This window comes from Microcaecilia unicolor, chromosome 4, assembly GCF_901765095.1.
Source record: "Microcaecilia unicolor chromosome 4, aMicUni1.1, whole genome shotgun sequence".
NCBI lineage: Eukaryota > Metazoa > Chordata > Amphibia > Gymnophiona > Siphonopidae > Microcaecilia > Microcaecilia unicolor.
In genome coordinates, this window is record NC_044034.1 from 156,149,431 (window position 1) to 156,172,801 (window position 23,371).

The 23,371-nt window shown below is 43.6% G+C and overlaps 1 protein-coding gene across 1 annotated transcript in view; it reads left to right on the top strand.

Moving 5' to 3' along the window:
* Positions 1-23,371, top strand: part of PRR5L (proline rich 5 like) — a 103,386-nt gene that overhangs the window by 36,430 nt on the left and 43,585 nt on the right. Inside the window, exons 2-4 of the mRNA XM_030199461.1 lie at positions 7,584-7,857; positions 8,788-8,868; positions 13,018-13,066. Coding sequence (XP_030055321.1) covers positions 7,700-7,857; positions 8,788-8,868; positions 13,018-13,066 — 288 coding nt within the window. The 5' untranslated portion in view covers positions 7,584-7,699. The remainder of the gene's footprint in view (positions 1-7,583; positions 7,858-8,787; positions 8,869-13,017; positions 13,067-23,371) is intronic.

Here is a 23,371-nt window from a genome sequence, read left to right on the forward strand (position 1 = left end):
TGCCCAGAGTCACAAGGAGCTGCCTGTGCTTGCAGTGGGAATCGAACCCAGTTCCCCAGGACCAAAGTCCACCACTCTAACCACTAGGCCACTCCTCCACTCATGATCATGAAAGTAGTTGTACTTGAAGAATATCAACAAAGTCTCGAACATGATGGAATAAGTAGATCCTTTGCCTGTGAGGACCGAAGTTGATGAACAGGTTGATAAGGAATAAGTATGGAATGCACCTTATTGAGGGACTCCAGCATATTATATTCCAAACCGGAATTTTATGTCTAATCTGTGCGACAACTGGCAACCAATGTTCTTTCAAAAAAGTTATCAATAGAAATCAAACAAAATAAAACATGGAAAAGAAAATAAGATGATACCTTTTTTATTGGACATAACTTAATACATTTCTTGATTAGCTTTCGAAGGTTGCCCTTCTTCGTCAGATCGGAAATAAGCAAATGTGCTAGCTGACAGTGTATATAAGTGAAAACATTCAAGCATTACTATGACATCTGACAGGGTGGGAGGATGGGGGTGAGTCGGAGGTATGCATGGGGACATCAAAGCATATTATTGATATTCTAACAGGATGGGTGTGGATAGGTGAGGGGTGGGGGTGATCAACAGAGAAATACAGCTTTATGGTTTATAATGGGCTAGGAACCCCAGATATTTGTTAAGTCCTTTCTGTTGGGTGTTAAAATATTCAATCATTCTGACTTCAAAGGTCTTACGTTCTTGTATGGTTTTAAAGTTACCTTTCAGGATTCTCACTGTGAAGTCACTGGTACAGTGTCCTGGTCCTGTAAAATGTTGACCAACAGGCGTGGGAACCCTACTGGCACCAGTATTGTTCATGTGATGTCTATGTAAATTGAATCTTGTCTTAAGCATCTGGCCTGTTTCTCCAATATAGCATCCTTCGTTACATTTTTTACACTGAATGATATATACCACATTGGAAGATGAGCAAGTGAAAGATCCCTTTATGTTGAATATCTTTCCTTTGTGGGTAACTGTGGGGTCCTGTGAAATATTTTGGCATAGTTTGCAACTGGATAAATTACAGGGAAGTGTGCCCTTCTGTTCCTTTTCAGTCAGTGATGGAAGTTTACTTCTGATTAGCTTGTGTTTTAAGTTGGGTGGTTGTCGGAAGGCCAGTACTGGTGGGGATGGGAATATCTCTTTCAGTAATTCATCCTCCTGGAGTATAGGTTGTAGATCTCTTATGATTTTCCTCCGTTTTTCCAGCTCTGGATTGTATGTCACTACAAGGGGAATTCTGTCTGTGGATTTTTTTTCTCCTTGTACTGTAGCAGATTCTCCCTGGGTGTTTTGAGGGAGGAGGCAATATTCTTGGAGATTATTTTGGGGTTGTAGCCTTTCTGTTTGAAGGATGCACTCAGGCTTTTAAGGTGTCTGTCTCTGTCCCCTGGGTCAGAGCAGATATGGTGGTATCTTGTGGCTTGGCTGTAAATGATGGATCTTTTTGTATGTGAAGGATGGAAGCTGGAGTTGTGGAGGTAGCTGCATCTGTCTGTGGGTTTCTTGTATATAGATGTTTGTATACAGCCATCACTGATTGAGACCATGGTGTCCAAAAAATTGACTTTTTCTGGGGAGTAGTCAATTTTGAATCTGATTGTAGGATGGTATGTATTGAAGGCAGAATAAAATTGTTTCAGAGTTTCTTCACCCTCCGTCCAAATCATAAAAATGTCATCGATGTACCGGTAGTATTTTAGAGGTTTGGTCTGGTGTGTATTCAGAAATGTCTCTTCCAGCTCAGCCATAAAAAGGTTGGCATATTGGGGTGCTGTCCTGGTGCCCATCGCAGTGCCCATTATTTGCAGATAGATAGATATTGTTAAAGCGGAAGTAGTTGTGAGTTAAAATGAATTTGATTAATTTTCTAATAGTTTCTAGTGAGTATTGATGGTCCAGTGTGGATTTTTTTAGGAGTCTTCCACATGCAGCTATGCCATCCGCATGTGGAATGTTGCTGTATAGTGATTCTACATCCATCGTGACCAGAAGGGTGTTAGGTGGTAGTTGCTTGATATTTTTCAATTTATTCAGAAAGTCTGTGGTGTCTTGTATGAAGCTGTTAGTTTTGTGTACGAGAGGTTTCAGAATTCCCTCTATGAATCCAGATATTTCTTCCGTGAGTGTGCCAATACCTGATATGATTGGTCTGCCAGGGTTTCCCGGCTTGTGGATCTTGGGTAGCATGTAGAATGTTCCCATAGCAGGTTGGTTTGGTATGAGTTTCTTCAGGTGAGGTTGCGCTTGTGTAGGAAATGTTTTGATAAGGTCTTTCAGCTGTTTTGTGTAATCCTGTGTGGGGTCCTCAGTTAGTTTCCTGTAGTATTTATTGTCTGAGAGCTGTCTGTGCCCCTCTTCAATGTATTTTTGTATGTCCATAATTACCACTGCGCCTCCTTTGTCTGCGGGTTTGATGATAATGCGTTTGTTAGTTTGTAGGGTTCTTATGGCCGCTCTTTCTGGTGGGGTAAGATTGTACAGGATTTTCTTTTGTTTGTTGGAAAGTTGGGATTTCACCCTATGTCTGAAACTTTCTATGTAATTATCCAGCTTGTAGTTTTGTCCCTCCTGTGGGGTGAAATAAGTGTTCTTTTGTTTAAGACTGTACTCCGGTCTGTTTGGTGTCCCTTTATTATAGAAATGTGTTTTAAGGCGCATTTTTCTAAAGAATTCTTCTAGGTCTGAGTATAGTTGGAGTTCATCTAGTTTACTAGATGGGCAGAATGAAAGCCCTTTTGAGAGCACAGAGACCTCACTCCTCTATTCAAAAAAGTTGTAACCAAGACCTGACTTTAATTGTTTATTGTTTTATTAATTTGATGATATATTGCCTTTTTCGAGCATGAGTCGAGGCGGTTTACATGCAATTGTACAGGCACCATAAAGTAACCTAATTGCAGTATTTTCAATCAGCTCATAAGAACATAAGTATAGCCATACTGGGGCAGATCAATGGTCCATCTGGCCCAGTATCCTGCTTCCAACAGTGGCCAGGTCACAAGTACCTGGCAAAAACCCAAATAGTAGCAATATTCCATGCCACCAATCCCAGGGCAAGCAGTGGCTTCCCTCATGTACATCTCAATAGCAGACTATGGACTTTTTCTCCAGGAACTTGTCCAAACCTTTTTTTTTTTTTAATTTTAATTCTTTATTCAATTTAAACATATTATACAAGAAACATCTTGATTGGAAAAGCATCGTAAAAATGAGGTTAATCATATTACAGGAAAAAAAAATACATTTTTCCTTTAAGTAAGTAATGATACTCAAGTCCATAATTTAGGATCCAAGATTTAGGAATTCCGGGAGTAAATCTTGTAAATTACAAGAAGAAAAATATAACAAAGGAATCTCATACTCTTACTAAGTTGAGTTAATTATAATTTAACGCTCATCCCTAGTCACCGATGCTATCAGGGCTGTCAGATGTGACGGTTCTGTAAAGACATATTTCTTCTCAGCAAGTCTTATTATGCACTTACAGGGGTATCTTAAATAAAAGGTGCCCCCCAAGCGCAGCACTTCAGACTTAAGGAGCAAAACTTTTCCGGAGTTCCAGAGCTTAACTATTCTTTGAGTGAAAAAATATTTCCTCTAATTTGTTTTAAAACTATTTCCATGTAATTTCATTGAGTGTCCCCTGGTCTTTGTACTTTTTGAATGAGTGAAAAATTGATTCATCTCCACCCACTCCACACCACTCAGGATTTTGTAGACCTCATTCATACCCCCTTCAGCCGTCTCTTTCTCAAGCTGAAAAGCCCTAATTTCTTTAGCCTCTCCTCATATGAGAGGAGTTCCATCCCCTTTATCATTTTGGTCACTCTGCTTTGACTAATTCCGCTATATCTTCTTTGAGATACGGTGACCAGAATTGAACACAATACTCAAAGTGAGGTCACACCATGGAGCAATACAGAAGCATTACAGTATTCTCGGTCTTATTTACCATCCGTTTCCTAATAATTCCTAGCATCCTGTTTGCTTTTTTGGCTGCCACTGCACACTGGGCAGAAGATTTCAGCATATTTTCTACAATAATACCTAGGTCTTTTTCTTGAGTGCTGCTCCTAAAGTGGACCCTATCAATAATGAATAATGTATCCCACATTTGTATATATATATTCTGTACTACCAGACATCCCGCCACATGGTTTCCTTCTACTATTCATACTAAATTGGGGGTGGGGTGGCATGGGAGTAGCACTGCAGGAAACCCACTGACCCCTGATTAAAAAGATAATGTAGAATTTCAAAATCATAAAGTGTTCTTCTGTATATTACTATAATTGAATGCTGACACTATGTATTTGTGGATTTGATCCTTGTAACAGTAGAACTTCTGCAGTAAGCTTCTACATTACATTACTCTGGTGTATGTCGTCCCTGTGGTAACATCAGGTGCCCCATTTCCTGCCACTGCAGTACCATTTCCAAAATCGGTGATTATGTTGTCCATGTCTTTATTGGCTTCACCAGCCCAGATCCTTTGGTGAAGTCACAGACTCATGTTTGTGGGCTTGCCGTTCCCCCTGCCCACCAATGGTCAGGAAGCTGGCCTGGGGCTGTTCATCTTGCACTTAGCTGTGTAGAAGAATGTTGGTAAGCCTCAAGATATATATTGGGTTATTTATCTTTTGATGAAAGTATTTCTTGATGCATGTAGTTTACATCATCTAGATAGAATTACTTCAAAAATAGGTAATGTCCTTTTAACAGAAAACAAGAGGTGGAGAATAGGTGGGCATTATGGGGTACATAGGAATATAATAGTAGCCATACTGGGTCAGACCAATAGTCCATCTAGCCCAATATCCTGTTTTCCAAACAGTGGCCAAGCCAGGTCACAAGTACCTGGCAGAAACCCAAATTGTGGCAACACTCCATACTGCAAATCCCAGGGCAAGCAGTTGCTTCCCATGTCTGTCTCAATAGCAGACTATGGACTTTTCCTCCAGGAATTTGTCCAAACCTTTTTTAAATCCAGATTCACTAAATGCTGTTACCACGTCCTCCTGCAAAGAGTTCCAGAGTTTAACTATTTGTTGAGTGAAAAAATATTTCCTCCTATTTGTTTTAGAAGTATTTCCATGGAACTTCTTCAAGTGTCCCCTAGTTTTTGTACTTTTGGAATGAGTAAAATATTGATTTACTTCTACTCGTTCTACACCACTCAGGATTTTGTAGATCTCCATCATATTTCCCCTCATCCGTCTCTTTTCCAAGCTGAAGAACCCTAACCTCTTTAGCCTTTCCTCATATGAGAGGAGTTCCATCCCCTTTATCATTTTAGTCGTTCTTCTTTGAACCTTTTCTAATTCTGCTATATCTTTTTTGAGATATGGTGACCAGAACTGAACGCAATACTCAAGGTGCGAATGCACCATGGAGCGATACAAAGGCATTATAGTATTTCAGTCTTATTCACCATACCTTTCCTAGCATCCGGTTTGCTGTTTTGGCCACCGCCGCACACTAAGCAGAAAATTTCAGCATATATCTACAACGACAACTAGATCTTTTTCTTGAGTGCTGACCCCCAAGGTGGACCCTAGCATCAGGTAACTATGATTTGGATTATTCTTTCCAATGTGCATCACCTTGTGTTTCAGAACTGTACATGATTTTTCCTTGTCTGAACTTCTGATGTACCCATGGAGGTGATCACTCACAATTTATTGCAGTGAACTCTGTTGAACTTTGGTGAATGCCTCAGACAGGAAGGGAGGGTCCATAAGAAAAGATAGAGACTTGGACAGATGTCAAAATACTCATTCAACTGGCCTCAATCTAAGCTTGCTGGTGAGGTGTATGTGTGGTGTTCTGTACTGCTGAGTGAGGAAGTCATGGACTTTTGACAGGTTAAATTTGAAATGACATGAGCAGTAGTATGGTGGCTACTTGGACACAGGTTGAGGTTGGATAGTACAGCTATACAGAACTGATATCATATAGAAGACCCTGTTGCCATAACACTTGGTTTGACGTATGTTCTGTTGGGTCCACCTGCTTTCCTCATGGATCCTGACCAAATCTCAAGAGAGGGAAATTGAAGAGACCCAGTCACAGTGGGCAAAGTGAAATTTGAAAATTTGGTGCTGTTTTGCTTACTGCTTACCAAAACTCCTGGTCTGTATGAGACTCCCCATTATCAGAAGGTACAAAGAAAATTGGCAGTGTGGGGAATCACTTTGAATGAAGGCAACATATCTAGGTGCTTATCAATTGTAAATTTAGCTGCTGTGGCGAAGAGAGTTTTTTTTCAATGCGTTGACTGCTAGGGGCTGAATTAAACCTAAATATTTAGTCTGGCTACCGGCATTAAATATCCAGATTTCCAGTGGTACCGCTGATATTCAGAGTTAACCAGGCACAGTTAGGACCACTTGCTATATGGTCCTACCTGCCTGGTTAGTTATCTAGCATTGGCATTGAATATCTGCAGTGCTCAGATCTGCTCTCAAACTGCTCTGGTGTTAACTGTATATTGGACTTGCAATTTAGTGGCAATGTCTGGTTAAGTGCCGATGAACATTATGTACTGACCCAGTTGCTGCTATTTAACCCAGTAGAAGCCTCTTCTACCTTGTTAAATGGTACTGAACATTTTCCAGCTAATTAGGGGTCTATGAGGGTACAAACAAAATCTGTATTTATGGGCGTTTTCATGCCACAGGTATTATTGCAGGGTACCTTCAGCAGGAATCAAACACGTACGCTTGTAACAAGGGAATATTGAGAGGTTACTAGGGGAGTGGTCTTGTACCCTATAAACACCTGTTTTCATTGTTTTGGTTTGGTGATATTTGTTGCTTAAAACCTAAAGACATAAGCCCTAGGTGCACCCTGAAGTTCACTCTTACCTTGCAGGAAGCCATGGGACTTTCACATTTGTGAGTCACTTGGATACACTTTTGAACCACAGGCATTAGACATGCTGTGATGTTGCAGTGACTTAGAAATCAGGGGCTTATGCACTCATTTCGTCATTGACTCAACAACCCCACCATCCTCCCAACAATTACTTCAATGTGTATAACAACTTTTCATAATTTTCTAATAAGGATTATACTCATCTTAAAAATGAATATTTTGATGTATAGTTGGCAATAGGGATACAGTGCTCTGACACGGCACGTGTTTTCGCAAATGCTTTATCAAGGAGGTCCCCTAATAATCATTGTATTCCAGCCTGCCTACATTCTACTTTAGTCAAGATCTTGACTAAGTCTCTGCGTATAGGTATATGGATACAGTGCGGCACGGCTGAGGTTCAAAGCCTTACACTAAATAACAATAAAACATTGGAGGATAAGCTGGTTCCACCCGATATTCATTAAGTTTTATTGAATATCTAGTAGATGTGTTCTTGAGGAACCAGTAGAAAGGTATTTGTTGAATAGAAATCAGGGGGACATATCGCCTGTTGATGGTTTTTGTTCAGGATCTCGTAAATATTCCATATGAAGAAGCATGTGAAAGGAAGGGGGAAGAGGTGTTCAGGCTATTTGTAAACAGGTTTCTCCCATCTTTCTTAGGTTGCACCACATGGAAATGAAGGAAGGCATTCATATTCTGCTGGTGAGCTTTCCATACTGCTGCACCTTGTTCCAGCCTAAGTCACCCTTCTAGGGAGAGGTGCACACACAAATCTATGACTGGAAGTTACGTCTTCACAATTCACTTCAAGAAGATGGGCTCATTCCGCAGGCCAAGACCTCGCTTCATGAGCTCACCTGTACTGAGCGATCTTCCGCGCTTCCATGCAACCAGACAAGCGATGCAGCTCAGTTCCAACTCAGCATGGAACAGGTAAGATAGGCTGCCATGTCACTTTGTCTCAGGTGCTGCACACCTCACCACGTGCAGTATCTCAGTGAGGAAATGGTAGAACAGACTCGCCACATGATACAGGAGGGTTTACATGGTGGATGTAGCACCATCTCAGTGGCATGAGCAACTCTAATCCTGGGGACTCATATTCATCCATTGGCATGTATTACTGAATTATGTAAGATTTACCAATTCCTTCTGCTCTCACCTCTTGAGAAGTAGCACCCCTATTTTTTATTAGGGGTGTGTGTACGTAAAGATGTAATAGTATAGTGGCATTGAAAGAGGATCAGATCTTCTACCAGAAAGACCAGTTAGAAAATGATGCTTTACTGATGAACATCAGAAAATTAATCCCATATGAGAGTATATTTTTGAAGGTGTGTAAAGGATGTGTCAGTTTTCCATTGGTCTTTTGCCTAATTCTTAAAAACCAGGAACCTGCCCTTCCCTCGTTTTAAGGATCTTTCTGCATACTTGAGCGATCTCCAAACAGCCTCCCATCTCAGGCCTCTTCCACCCATTTGGATAAGCACCTGAGAAAATCCTTTTAACTGAGACATCTCCACCCCCCCTCCTGGACAGGTAGGTGCATGTCCAGAGTCCCTGCTGTTCTCTAGCTAAGCTCGGGAGAACCAAGAAGCCATGAACAATGAGGGTGGGAAATATCCACAGAGGAAATAAAACTGTAAAAATCTCAATGTTCTTAATCTCTTCTCAGTGTTTTAATCGGTTGGCTTTAGCAGAAAATCTCAGAATGCTTTGAAATGCTGGTTGAAAAACCACACTTAGCTCCTCTGCTTCTCATGGACCAGAGAGGGGTTGAGGGGAAGATGGCAGGTCTTAATTGCCTGATTACACTAGTATGTGCTGTTTATGGCTGATAATCTGTCTCTGTGTTTTTGGCAGTGTTCAGAAGGCAGTGATAAACGTGTTCAAAGGGGGAGGCTTGCAAAATAATGAACTTTACTCCCTGAATGAAAGCATCAGGTATGTTACCTCCACGAACAGCCTGCATTAAAAGTCTCCATCCAGCCACTTGATTTAAATCCAGCCAAAGAATGGCACACTGTGTGCTCATAATTTGTGTCACAAAGGCTTTTTTAAAAGGACACTGACAGGTGTGTTGAAATAGGAACTTAAAATCAGATGTGCTGTGTGCTTGGAACAAGCTAGGGGTTGTTGGCTTCTGTTATACACTGAACCCCCCCCCCCTCCCCAACTTGTGTACCCCCACTATAAAAATGTGTTCTAGGTCCTCAGAGTTCATCCACCTGCTGTTACTTCAGTTTGCAAATTTCCTAAATGGTCATTAGCACAAACTTGCCGTAAACGGTTAAAGCTGCAGTACCTGCTGGCTGCAAAAGTGAGATTGGGAAACACAAAGAATTGCCTCCAATTTGGTTGTCTAGGATAGATTGTGAACATAGTAACATAATAGATGATGGCAAAAAAAGACCTTCTCGGTACATCCAGTCTGCCCAACAAGATAAACTCATATGTGCTACTTTTTGTGTATACCTTACCTTGATTTGTATCTGTCATTTTCAGGGCACAGACCGTATAAGTCTGCCCAGCACTCTCCCCGCCACCCAATCTCGGCTAAGCTTCTGAGGATCCATTCCCTCGGAACAGGATTCCTTTATGTTTATCCCACGCATGTTTGAATTCCGTTACCATTTTCCTCTCCACCACCTCCTGTGGGAGAGCATTCCAAGCATCCACCACTCTCTCCGTGAATAAGTTAACAATGGTACAAGGCTGGCCTAGCAAGGAGAACCTGGGTCCTGTCCTCTGCTGTCATGCTACAGATGCTTTATGAAGGTGGAGTAGGGGGAAGGAAGTCGCTGCTATACCCAAACAGTGACACCTGCTGGTCAAGTCCCAGTCCCAATGTGAGCGTAACTGCTTCCAGAGGACACCACAGCCAGTCACTCATAAAGCAAGCAGTACAGACATGTTTCTCCTACACCAGAAGAGTAATAATTGTTGTTATGCTTGGAATGCTCTCCCACGGGAAGTGGTGGAGAGGAAAACGGTAACAGAATTCAAACATGCGTGGGATAAACATAAAGGAATCCTGTTACAAGGGAATGGATCCTCAGAACCTTAGCTGAGATTAGGTGGCAGAGCTGGTGGTGGGAGGCAGGGCTGGTGGTTGGGAGGCGAGGATATTGCTGGGCACACTTATACAGTCTGTGCCAGAGCCGGTGGTTGGGAGGCAGGGATAGTGCTGGGCAGACTTATACGGTCTGTGTCCTGAAAATGACAGATACAAATCAAGGTAAGGTATACACAAAAAGTAGCACATATGAGTTTATCTCGTTGGGCAGACTGGATGGACCATGCAGGTCTTTTTCTGCCGTCATCTACTATGTTACTATGTTAAATCACCTCTCTGCATTTCTTGTGTGCTTTAGATCTTTCTCTGTATATGAGGGAGAATTTATTTTAAAGAAGAAAGAAATCCCTGGGTGGTTGTGGATGAAGACTCATATTCCTGAAACCCAGCTCGCCGGTAGAGTAAAGAAGCCCAGAGTAAATGACTGGGCCAAACCTCCTCGTACTCTCTCCCCTCACCTATAAATAAAATAAACAATTGATGGAACTTTAGACAAGCAATAAGTAGGGCTGTGGGTGTTATACATCACCTCTTAGGTAAACAGGAAGCTGAGCAGGAGAAGTTGTGTGCTTCTACTAATCCACCAGCCTGGCTAATTGATCAGCCTTTATTTATTTTTACAACTACTGGTCCATAAAATGGACCTGGGGGGGGGGGGGGGGGGGAACACTTCTCCTTTTTGCTCCAAGTAAACATGCTCAATTCTGAGAAACAGAAGCCAGAAGGAGGAACATAGCAACCAATGTAATTTATTCACTTATAACCGCAGCATGTAAATTACATACATAAAACATATTCAAACCACACAGAACACGTACAGCTAAAAAAAAAGGAGTATTAATCATGTCATTAAAACATATAAAAACAATTAACATTCTGAAAAGGGTTTAATCATCTTGTATCTTTTAAAGAGCACCAAAACCTTCTTCAAATAGCTAGGTTTTCAATAAGCTGTGATGCTACTGGGTATTTCCCAGACAATGACAGAGCATCAGATCAAGATGGAAGGGGTGATGGGAGAGGGAGTTTAGAAGGTGCTGCACCTAAGCTGGATCCTTGAATCTTCCTCTCAACATCCCTCAGCAAACTGTAAAGGAACACGGTGGATATCAACAGATATGAACCAATTGTCCCACTCTGGCTGTCCAGTGCTTCTCCCCCTTTCCACACACACCTGTACTGTTCTGGCTGCTGCTATCTCCCTGTTCTTAATTTCTGTGGCATCGTTTTTATTGCACTATGATGCACTAGTATCCAATGATCGCTTGCCAAAGACAGATGTAAATACCTAGCACCATTAAAGGTAATTGATACTCTGTCATTTTAAGTAGTTAGAGAGTATTTTTCATTCTGGGTTTTGTGCCCTGTAACTTCAGCACTTATAATTTGATGTGCTCTGTAAGAATTGGTGACAAGTTCTTTTTTTAAAAGACCCCAAATAGTTAATGGCCTCTGATAACATCTGTTTGCTGGTCAAGTAGAAAGAAAATCATAACCTAATAATTAATTCCATTCCCTTATAGGTTTATTTTTAAAATGGTATTTGAATAAGTATCTGGGAAAGCTGAAAGAACATTGTACTTAATTAAGAAGGCTCCAGCACAGTACTGGTCTGGCCCAGCTCAGCATCTCCTGCTTGTTCACGCTGGATCCAGCCAAAAAATGGGCAGGTTGCAAAGCAAAGGTCATTTTAGAGGGCTGTCACAAGGGGTGGGTGAAAAGGGTGACTGCCCACGCCAAGGAGGGAGAGGCACTGGTGCTGCGCTTTTGCATCTGTGGGCTGTGAACTCCTAAAGGGAATTAGCGAGGAAAGAGGGCCAAACGCAACCCCTGCCCTAGGCAGTGCTTTATCTCGCAACTGCCCTGACCTTCACCTCCCTGTCCTCTATTGAGGCTCTTTCCTGAGTAACTTAAAGATAACTGAATACAGTTAGCTTTAACTTAGACTCTGTACACTGGATTAGCATCCCTTGCTTCCTGCACTATGTTTGTGGTTACCATTACAACTGGAGCCAGGCAGGAGGAGGAGGGAGTGAGAATAGCCCCAGGCAAGTGTTTAACAGTAATAATAGATCTACAGGTGTAGATTTAAAAAAATGAGCTTCCTCCTATGTGTATGTGAACTGAGAAGGATGGAAGTTCACTGGAGGTAAGTATGGGGTTCACAATGTTTCTAGATCCTATCAGTGGAAGTATTTCTTATGACTTCTGCATATTTTCTATTATCCTGGTTTAGAGGAGAAAACAAAACTTTTGCAGGATAGTTCATGTTCTGTCCTCAGTGCCAAAAGGGATTGAATCCATCCCAGCTAGAAACTGATATGCAAAAGTTTTGCCAGAGGTAGAGCATTTGGAAAACTAGCGATGAGCAGATGTTTGAAACATGCATTTTTCTCAGGAAGTTCCTATTTTTTTTATGATTAGTGACCAAGAAAAAATTAGCCAACTCCCTAGCTGGGATCCAGTAAACATAGGAGATAGCGGCAGATAAAAGGACTGATCAGTCAGCCAGGGTAAGTTCAAGCTAAGGATGTCTCCCAGATGTCAGCCTTAAAACCTAGACCGCCTGCAGAATACTGCTCCTCACCCTGCTGCACCTAATTTTTAGCACTTCTATAAACTGAATCATAAATCATTATCCAAAAACAAGTGTATTCATTTAGTCCCTTGAAAATACCAACCCTGGGTCCTGCTTCTCTTAAATCATGATTCATGTCATCCAGACTTCTACCCATGTGGGGAATGTGGGCAGCCAGGGCAGGCGGATGTACCATGTTGTTACTATTTGCAGGGCTTGGGAGAATGATGAAATGTTGAGCTTTGGCCTAAAACCAGGAAAAATGGGGAAGATCACATCAAGCTGTTGCATTTGCCCCTAGAATAATCTCCTTTTGATTTGCTTTTGCAGACAGTAGTCCCATGCTGTTACCTGGACGAACGACTAATAAGCCTTCTTGTCCTGCCCTCTGCTTATAGTAGATCCCTCATGAAATGTCTTTTCCTCTTTCTCCTCCCAGGCGGCTACTGAAAAGTGAACTTGGCTCATTTATTACTGACTACTTCCAGGTAGGGAAAGTAGGTTTGGTTTTATATTAAAACATGCAAAGTAGGTGCTCTCTCGGAGATGATCAAAAGAGCAATTCTGTAAGATGCGTCCAAAGTTAGGTGCCAAGGACGCGCACATATTTATGGGATAATAACGCTTACATGCATGACTGTTGCCAGCAATTGGCTTTTATGCACATAAGCACTAAATGCTAATTTATAAAATGTGCGCTTTAGTCCATTAGGACCAGATTCTATATATGGTGCCCAAAAATATTGGTGCCAAAAAAACTGCACTATTCTATAAACCTCACTTAAAGTTAGGTGCGGTTTATAGAATATGCATAGCGCCCATTCCAGTGACTAAAGTTTAGGCATGACCATTTATTTCAACTAAACCCTGGTGTAAAGGCCAGCGTCTAAATTAGATGCGAATTGTGCATATTCTGTTACAGTGTGCGGAATTTTTAGGAACGCCCATGACCTGCTCATGCCGCTCCCGTGGCCACATCCTCTTTTGAGATCTGCACATAAGAATTTATGTGCACCAGTTTACAGAATGCGCTTAGAAAGTTACGTGTGTAAATTCTAATTATTGCCAATAATTGCTTGTTGGCCAATTATTGGCGCTGATTGGCTTGTTAAATGATGAAGTTGGGCATGCAATTTGGCCACGCAGCCAGATTACGTGCACAACTTTAGTTGCCATTTATGGAATCTGGGCGTTAACACGTAACTACATGGGGGTATTTTATGTGAGTGGAGCATGGCATGTCATGGGCATTTTGCCTGGCGAAAGGTGCAGCTTCTAGAATAATATAAGTTGCCTTGCGTGGTGAACTTAGATGCATCTACTTGTGCTTGCTATTGAATTGACATTAGTGACTTTGTCTATATTTTGGTGCGCCAATGCTGCCTTATGTCTGAAATCTATATCGGGTGCACCTAAAAGCCATCAGAGAATTGGCACTAAGTGTGGCTTTTTGTGGCATTAATTTATGATTAATTTCAAGCAAAGTCTTCTTATTGTGGTTCTTGTGCCTTTCATGATAGCTGGACTCAGTAGTTCTTGGGGAATAGGAAGGTGTTCTCTAAGGTGCCCTGATGCCACACAGTGAGAGTCTATTCTATAACAGCATCTGGGCACCCAGATTCTATTACTAGCTATTACTAGCGCAACCTGGCATCAGGATTCCTGCAATTACACTAGTGATAGACCTGATGTAACTGTGGTCACCAAAATATGGCAAGGACAGCACCACCAATGCCCCCTCCCATGATCCCCCTATATGATGTCCTCCTTGCATTTACACGCTATCCCCTAGATTCTATAAAGCGTGCCTATATTTGGGCACCCAATTTGTGAACAAACGGGAGTTTTGCACATAACTAAATTAGATAATGAGCTATTCCATTACGTAGCTTCTCACTATTCCAGAACCTGTGGAATAGCTGGGCCCATCAACCAGCGGGTGGAGATAGAGAACTGCCAACTGACCTGAGACATATCTCTCTTGGCATCCAGTTCAGCTCGTCAGTATTTTCTATCTCCAGCAGGTGGATGGACACACTTTTCAGCCTCTAGTTCTGAGCAGTTTACTCCTGGTCCAGTTGGTCAACTGGCCCCAGTTGAAATTTGCAGGTGGCTTGAGTCTGTAGAGTCATATCTGGAGGTCTTCAGATCCCCGTCTGTGGTGCCCCACAAATTTACTTCTTCCCTCCCTCCTTTCACCTCTCTCCTGTTTTCTGTGGAGCTCACCTTTCTGGAGAGTGTGGGACAGAGTATAAGTTCTGATTTTTTTCTCATCTGGGGTAAGACTTGTGGAGACTGTGAACTTGGGGGGTAGCAGCTGGCAGTGGTAAGTCCAACTAAAGTTTGGCTTGGAATCACTTGAAGGGCTGCAAGTTCTTGGCGCACGGGAGGGATCCTGACTTGCCACTTGGGACGTGTTGTGCTGTGCTGGTGACAGTCGGGGTGAATGGTGACTCCCGCAGAAGCAATTAAGTGGTGTTCCTGCTGTGGGACACGCCAGCTGGCATCAGGGCTTTACAGTACATTCAAGCCAGGAATCGCGTGGGACATGGAGAAAATGGTCAGCGGCAGCACATCTTTGGATTGGACATCATCCGAATATGCTGCAGTCTTCAAGCTCTCCGACGGGGCCAGCATGCAATTTGATGCAGGAGAGCACGGGACGGGTGCCATTTTGTAGAGGCTGACTGGCAATGAGGAGCAACCTCTGGCTGATCACACACAGAGCACAGCTGCCGTTTTACAGCCTCAGGGCCTGACGGAGCATTCAGCTGCAGTTGGGATTTTTGTTTTCTCCAGAGTTTATATTGCTCTTACACTAGGTCTATTTACTGAAGCAGGGACAGTCAGAGTTAAGGTGTTTCAGTTTCTCGCCCTGGTGACCATCCAGCTCCTATGAGATCTCGTTTACACCTCCAGGAATAGGCAGATGTGGGGGGAGCCGCAAGGAGTCATGCGACATCATCAGAAGCCAGCAAGCACAGCCCCCTTTTTCTTGAGCGCATCCCATATGTGACCGGTCAATCTTCTCGGTGGAACTATGCGTAGTCTGTTGAGGCAGGCGAGAAAAGCAGGAGTCAGGAATGACAGGGCAAGGGGAAGGTCACGGTTGCCCCTGTTATGAAGGTACATCTAACTTATTTTGAGTTGAAGATCTTAAGGCTCCAGTGGACAAGTTGTGCAGAGATAAGTGAGCTGCCTGCTGCCAAAGAGGTCTAAGTAGTCCTTACATAATACAGATGTTAGAGCCAGGATGAGGAAGTTGGTTTAATTTGGGCATGTAAAAAGGCTACATCTGTAACTCAGTGATACAGACTGTGGCACTTTGCCGTGGGTTGTTATCCATAGTAGAAGAGATTATGATGCTAGAAGTTATTCAGCAGCTTCTACCTACGCAGAGCAGAAACGGTGAAAGGAACAACAACGTCTCAGTTTCAGGTGGTTGTATTGTTTATCAGCACACTCATTTAGAAACAGCACTTTAAAGTGAGTTTCCTGAGACAGCTTCAAACCACAAGCAGTGTTCCTGCAGCTAAAAATATGTCTGCTTCAGTTCTCTATTCAGTATTGGGCTGTGGTATAAAGCAGCTGTAATGTACAACCTCATGTCCGTCACAGTTTCCAGAAGAAATGCATTGGACTGGTGTATTGGACTGTGAGGTGTTCTTTACACCTGCAGTGTATGAGGTCTGAGATGCAGGTTAAAAGAGCGAAAAGCAGGCTTATGTGTGTGATTAGTGCCAGCAACTAGCAGTTTGAGTATAATTGCTTGCCGCTGTTCTAGAAACGGTGGGCCTGATTTTCAAAACTATTTAACTGGCCAGGAATGGCTCCTGACTGGCCAAATAGCGCTTTCGTGCCTAATCGCAGATATTCAGTGGGAGATAACATGGTGTTATTCTTTATACTGTGTGGAAATTTAAGCCTATTCTATAAAATTTAGGTGTACTTTAGAGAATACGCCTAGGCGTATTTTTGTACCACACGGATTTTTCGTACACCATATATAGACTCTACCCCTGTGCACTTAGCTGCTTAGAACTGAATATCAGCTTAACTGGTTAAGTTGCTGTGTTTGAAAATGAATATTCAATGCCGGTTGGTGGAAACAGCCCGGTATTGAATATCCCAGTTTAACGCCGGTAGCAGACAGCAAAAGCGCTGCACGCCACTGGCTGAATATCGGGGGAGGGGGGACTGCTCCTAAATTGTTAGTCTGCAACTGTCAGGGGGTTACATAGGGGCGGACCAAGGCAAGATGCCGCCTGAGGCAGGGCTGAGATCCCCCCCCCCCCCGGGCCAAGTTCTAGCATCTCCCCCCCCCTTCCTTCCTCCACCCCGTTCTCCAATTTTCAGTAGCGTAGCTAGGTGGGGTGCAGGGGGAGCGGTCGCTCCCCCAAACAGATTTTCAAAGAAAATGGTGCCTATGTGCCATTGTTTAAGTGCCTTTCCAGTCCCTGAAGGAACTGCAAGCTTGCTTTCCCATCCCTGACCTGCCCTTCACTAATTGGTTCATGCCGCTTACTGCCTGTCTGCCTCCCCGATCCTGACTTGGCTGCAAAGTCATTAAAAGTAAAAAAAGAAAGTTGCGCGCGGGGTCATGGCTCTGTTGCAACACTGCCGGTTTCTCCTCTTCCCTGACCTGCCCCTTGCTTATTGGTTGGCACCGCGACTGCCTCCCTGACTACTTGGCTGCGAAGTAAAAGTAACAAATGAAAGAAAGCCAGGCACGGGGTCATAACAGCAGCTCTATGTGCGCCGAAGCCGGTTTCTGGCGCACATAGAACTGCTGCTATGACTCCATGTGCAGTACCAAACAGAAGGAAAGGTAGAAGACAAGAGAGAGAAGAAATGGGGAGTGGAGTGTGGCTTAGTGGTTAGAGTGGTGGACTTTGGTCCTGGGGAACTGGGTTCAAATCCCACTTCAGGCACAGGCAGCTCCTTGTGACTCTGGGCAAGTCACTTAACCCTCCATTGCCCCAGGTACAAATAAGTACCTGTATACAATATGTAAGCCACATTGAGCCTGCCATGAGTGGGAAAGCACGGGGTACAAATGTAACAAAAAAAAATGGAAAGATCAACCTGGAAAAGAATTCTGGAGAAGACTGACTCATGGAAAAGAGATGGAAACCAGCTTAATTAGAAAATTAAAAATCCCAGACTACAAAGGTAGAAAACAATGGTTTTTATTTAATACTGTTAAGGACTGGGTCCCCTATTTTGTACCAGGTGAGATGAAGGATTCTGCTAGCACAGGAGTGGACAGCCTCAGTCCTCAAGGGCCACAACCCAGTCAGATTTTCAGGATTTCTCCAATTAATATGCATGAGATCTATTTGTATACAATGGAGTCAGTGCATGCAAACAGATCTCATGCATATTCATTGGGGAAATCCTGACAATTTGACTGGCTTGCTGCCCACCCCTGTGCTAGCATATAGTGTCTGTGTAGGAAAGGTCTAGCTTGTTCCAGTTTCCCAGTAGCCGGTGTATTGGTGCTCTAAGGCCCAGTATAATATTTATATCACTCTCTTTTCATAGGTGGGTTAGGGCTGTTATGGTGTGTTAGTTTTCAGTATAGGTTTTATCTTGCAGGAATTTGTGTTATTTCACAAAGTATCTGGCCCTATTTGAAAGTAGGCTCTGGGGCAAGGACTGGCTTTGGCGGCCCTTGACACCCAAAGTAAAATGCTCAGGACTAGTGGTCTCCACATCCTGTAGAGTCACCATACAAACAAAAGCCCATCTGATTTTAAAAAGTGTCTAGTAGTGGAAGGAGTGTGTGTGCTGTCCCTGAGGTGATGGTCACAATTTGAAATATTTTTACTTCTAGTTAAGAAGACAGGCTGCCTGCTCCCACCAGTCCTGGGACATCTGCTGTGTCTGGCCTCCTGATGTAATTTCCTGTTTTCCTCATAGGCAGGACACAGCAGAGGCAGTCTGTGTTAAATCATTGCTGGTCACAGCCATGGCACCAAAGCAACAACGTCAGCACTGCTGCCTAGCCGACACCAAACAGTGCCTATTTTACAAAAGTCTGCTCCCCCTAACCTCAAAACCTGGCTACGCCTCTGCCGATTTTATTTTCTTTTTACATTTTTTAAAAGCCAGCAGCACCGATTCCCATGTGCTTCCCTGCCGCTGGCACCCGCTGCCTCTGAGGAAACAGAGAGTTACATCAGAGAGGCGGCCACAGTAAAAGGAAGAGGCGGGTGCTGGCGACAGGGAAGCACATGGGAATCGCTGCTGCTGGCTTTTAAAAAATGTAAAAAGAAGGTAAAATCAGGGAATGGGGTGGAGAAAGGAAGGGAGAGATGCCGCTCCCAAAAGAGTGCCACCTGATGCCCCCGTTTCAGGTGCCATAATGGTCGAGCCGGCCATCCCTGGGGTTGCAGGTGGGCAGAGCATTGGTTGTGTCGTGGGAATGTCACCGAGTGGCATGCGCAATTTGTAGAATAGAATCAGTTGCCCACCCTACATGGGGTACTTAGGCCTGCCCACATATGCCAGCTATTGACCTATCGCAAGGAGATGTGCCTAACTTTTGGCGTGCCAGAGCGGCTTTGCACCAATACTTTATAACGGCTTATGCATCCTTAAGCCGTCATAGAATTGGCACTCTGACCACTTTGTGGCCCTGAAATGAGGCACCAATTTATAGGATATCTGCCTAAATCTCTATCTTTATTTTCTGTCCCTGCCCTATGAAAGGTTGGAAATGATAGCCCATCCCTAAATGTCAAGTGGTAATAGAATAAGTAGTAGAGAATGGGGTACAAAGACCTGTTTTAGTAATGTTGCTTTTTATGCTGGGGCCTAGTCTGATTGTTATATTTCCAGTCTCTTTTTGGTTGAAGGGATAATTATCTGTATGAGTTTTGAGATCAAGGTTATTAGGATTAACTAATCTGCCAGTTGGGAATCCATCTAGGAGGCTTACAATTTCAGAGTAAAAAAGAGAAAGATGATAGAGTGTGCATAAAGACAACAACAGAAGTGAGGGAAAGGTGGAGGAACTCCATTTGATTGAGGAAAGATAGGGATGGAACAGACAAAAGAATGCTCTTTAAGAGTCAGAGGAGAAATTAGGCATATGATGAAAACTTTTGGGGCCTAAGTGAATGCATCTTGAAATAGGTATGTCTTAAATTTGGTCAAATGCCGCAAAGAGGTAGGTAAGAGATTCCAAAGGTGTGGCCCTTGAACAGAAAAGACCGTAGCACGAGTATGTTCATGAAAGATTTGTTTGTAATTTGGTACAAGTAAATTCTGATCTTGTGAGCAAAGAGATCGAGAGGGAGTATATTGCAACAGGAGGCAGTGATAAAGGGGTTCTTTAGATTCGAGAATATTAAAGACTAGTAGGATGAAAATTGAGGTAATATTTGAAGTGGAAAGATTTTCCACAATAACTGCATCCTCTAGAGGACCCAAGAGTTTTAATTTATCCTCTTTCTGCATCAGTTTCACTCTTATTTGAATGAATAGTTTCTCCTAGGAGTCCATCTCCTGGTCCATCTTCAGAGTACTCCTCAACTTTGTCTGTTATTCCACTGTCTTCTCGAGGTATAATTAAGTCAGACAAGCTGCTTCTATGGAACTTTCCCTCAACAGTAATGTTGGGAAACTCAGGATCACTCTTCCTGTCTCTTTTATTTACTCTTGAGTGAAGGATCAGCTGATGGTATGTTCTAAAGGCTGAACTGCATTCAGATTCTTGGATATTTCTGTGCAGAGTATAGCAATACTGGGCAGGAAGCTGCCTTCCTGCAGCTGGACGTACTGGGTTTGATTAACCATTTATAAATGAAGTTTAATCATTTACTCTGTCCTCCATAAAGCAGCTCATTTATTTCTGGATTAGGAGGTTATTAATCATTCATGTGTCCTTGTTTGAGAAGTTAGGAGCTCTGTACGTACCGTACTGCTGTATAGCAGGGCCGCCTAGGGGGGAGGCAGGGGGCAAGATTCCCCAGGCCTGGACTCCAAGGGGGACCCACCGCGGTCACAGCACATCAGCAAGGCTTCTGGTGGCAAGCAGGCAGAAGAAGGCTCAGTTTGCATTGATCTCCTCTCCTCGTGTGTGCTTATTGGAACCCTGGTTAGCTCGTTAACTCGTGCTGCCACAGGTCCTTCTTCCTGCCTCCTCATGACGTACTTCCTGTTTCCACCGTGGGAGGGACACTGCAGGAAGGATCTGTGGTGGCAGAGGAGTTAATGTGTTAACATGCTAACCCAGGTCCTGGCCGGCACACAAGAGCATGAGAGCAGGAAACAAGACAGATGACCCGGCATTGCCCAAGGCATAGGAGCTGACTCTGTGGGTGCTGTGGGTGCTTGAGCACCCCCAATATTGAGAAAATTCCTTGTATGTGTCCAGGAAGGGGTTATTTCCACTTGGCTTAGCACCCCCAATAATTTTGAAAAGTTGGCTCCTATGGCCCGAGGGAGCACTGCAGAGACACTGTCGCTGAGGATTAAGCACTGAAGAATGCTTCAGCAGCCAGGAATTAAAGTGTGGGGGCCGGGTTGAACACAGTTAAGGAGTTAGGACTCAAAGCCTCAGCCAAGCCAACTCCAAAGCTCCTCATAGCATGTGTCCTGGGGGGGGGCAGGGATGGGGCCCGTGTGGGGGGGGGGGGGGAGACCCAGTTGGGGGTCGGGCACTTAGGATTGCTTGCCCTGGGCCAGGCTTTGTCTCTCAGCGGCCCTGCTGTACAGCTCTTCATGTAGAATGGATTCATTCTGATGGGGTGGTGGAAGGGGAACACTGGGTTCTGGAAAGCCCTTCTGCAAATCCTCCAAATATGATAGAGAAACTAGCAGGAAGAAATAAGCAACAAGGCATATTATGGAAAGTTTTTCCACTTTAAAAATTTACCTCAATTTTCATTTCAGGACTTGTATAGGTGAAAAGTCATAGAAATGTGAATTTTGAGAATATGCAGCAGTTCAGAAAACATCACTGATATATCACTTGGAAAGACATCAAAAGGGCAAGCACAACAAAACCACAATTGAAATCAAGTCCGATAGTAATTCCTTCAACCAAAGAGACACTGGAAACTTGGCATCAAGATAATAAGACTAGGCCCCAGCATGAAAAACAACATTACTGAAAAAGGCTTTTGTACCCTATCCTCGGACTATACTAATACTACTTACTCTACTGTATAGCACCACTGAACATGTAGGGACAGGCTATAATTTGCGACAACATGGGAAATGTCAAAAATGAGCAGAAAACACACATTTTAGTTTTTTCATTTAGGTAAGCAAAGAAAGACTGCCTAAAGCATTTAAGGGCCCTTTTACTATAGGGTGTTAAGCACTTAACACATGGTTAATATGTGGAAACAGGTTACCACAGGACCAGTTAAGAAACAGAGAAAAATATAGGCAGATAAAGACCATGTGGCCTATCCAGTCTGCCTATCCATGCCATCTACTTTCCATATCACTCCCTTAGAGATCCTATCTCAAGATAACATAGTAGATGATGGCAGAAAAAGACCTGCACCGTCCATCCAGTCTGCCCCACAAGATAAACTCATATGTGCTACTTTTTGTGTATACCTTACCTTGATTTGTATCTGTCATTTTCAGGGCACAGACTGTAGAAGTCTTGCCCAGCACTAGCCCTGCCTCCCAACCACCAGCCCCGCCTCCCACCACCGGCTCTGCCGCCCAATCTCGGCTAAGCTTCTGAGGATCCATTCCTTCTGAACAGGATTCCTTTATGTTGTTTTAGTCTCCATTGCTTCCACCGGGAGGGTGTTCCACAAATTCACCACCCTTTCCGTGAAGAAGTATTTCCTCAGGTTACTTTTAAGTCTATCCCCTTTCACCTTCATCCTATGCCCCTCCTTCCAGAGCTTCCTTTCAACTGAAAGAGACTCACCCCCTGTGCATTTATGCCATGTAGGTATTTAAATGATTCTATCATATCTCCCCTCTCCCGCCTTTCTTCCAAAGTATACATATAGAGATCTTTAAGTCTGTTCCCATACACTGTGTGACAAAGACCACTGGCCATTTTGGTAGCTTCCCTCTGGACCGACTCCATCCTGTTTATATCTTTTGAAAGTGCGACTTCCAGAATTGTACACAATAATCTAAATGAGGTCTCACCAGAGTCTTATACAGGGGCATCATCACCTCGTTTGCAGTAGTTCGTCCGTTTGCTTGCATTAAACCACACTTTACTGAATTTTTCTGTCAGAGGATGTGGCATGGGCACAGAGTGGGTATGGAAGCATTAGCCAGCTAGCGTGTTACATTTACCATTCAGTAACTGGCCAATGCAGAGATAACACAGGACCACTTACCGCTTCCTAAATAAGAGGCACTAAGTACTTCCACGTTATCCTGGAGCAAGTACTGCACGTTAATCTGAGGCCCCCCTTGTACCGCAGCTGGTAAAAGGGAAGTCTTGTCTTCCTACAGGAAATAGCCGGGTGGCAAGTAAAGCACTTGCTGAGTGACCATTTCGGGGGGGGGGGGGGGTGGAGGGAGCGCTTACCGCCACCCATTGAGGCGGCAGTAAGGGCTCCTGCGTTAACCAGGCGGTAACTGGGCAGCAGGTGGCACTGCCCGATTACTGCTGGGTGTACTCCGGCACTACAAAAAAAAATAACTTTTTGTAGCGGCGGAAATGATGGCGCTCTGTGGTTGGGAAGTACCGCTGGGCTGCTGCAGTAGCCCAGCGATACTTCCTATAGAGCAGTCGGTAAGCCACTTAGTAAAAGGAGCCCTGAATGTCAACACCCAACCTTTAAATTTAAAAATAA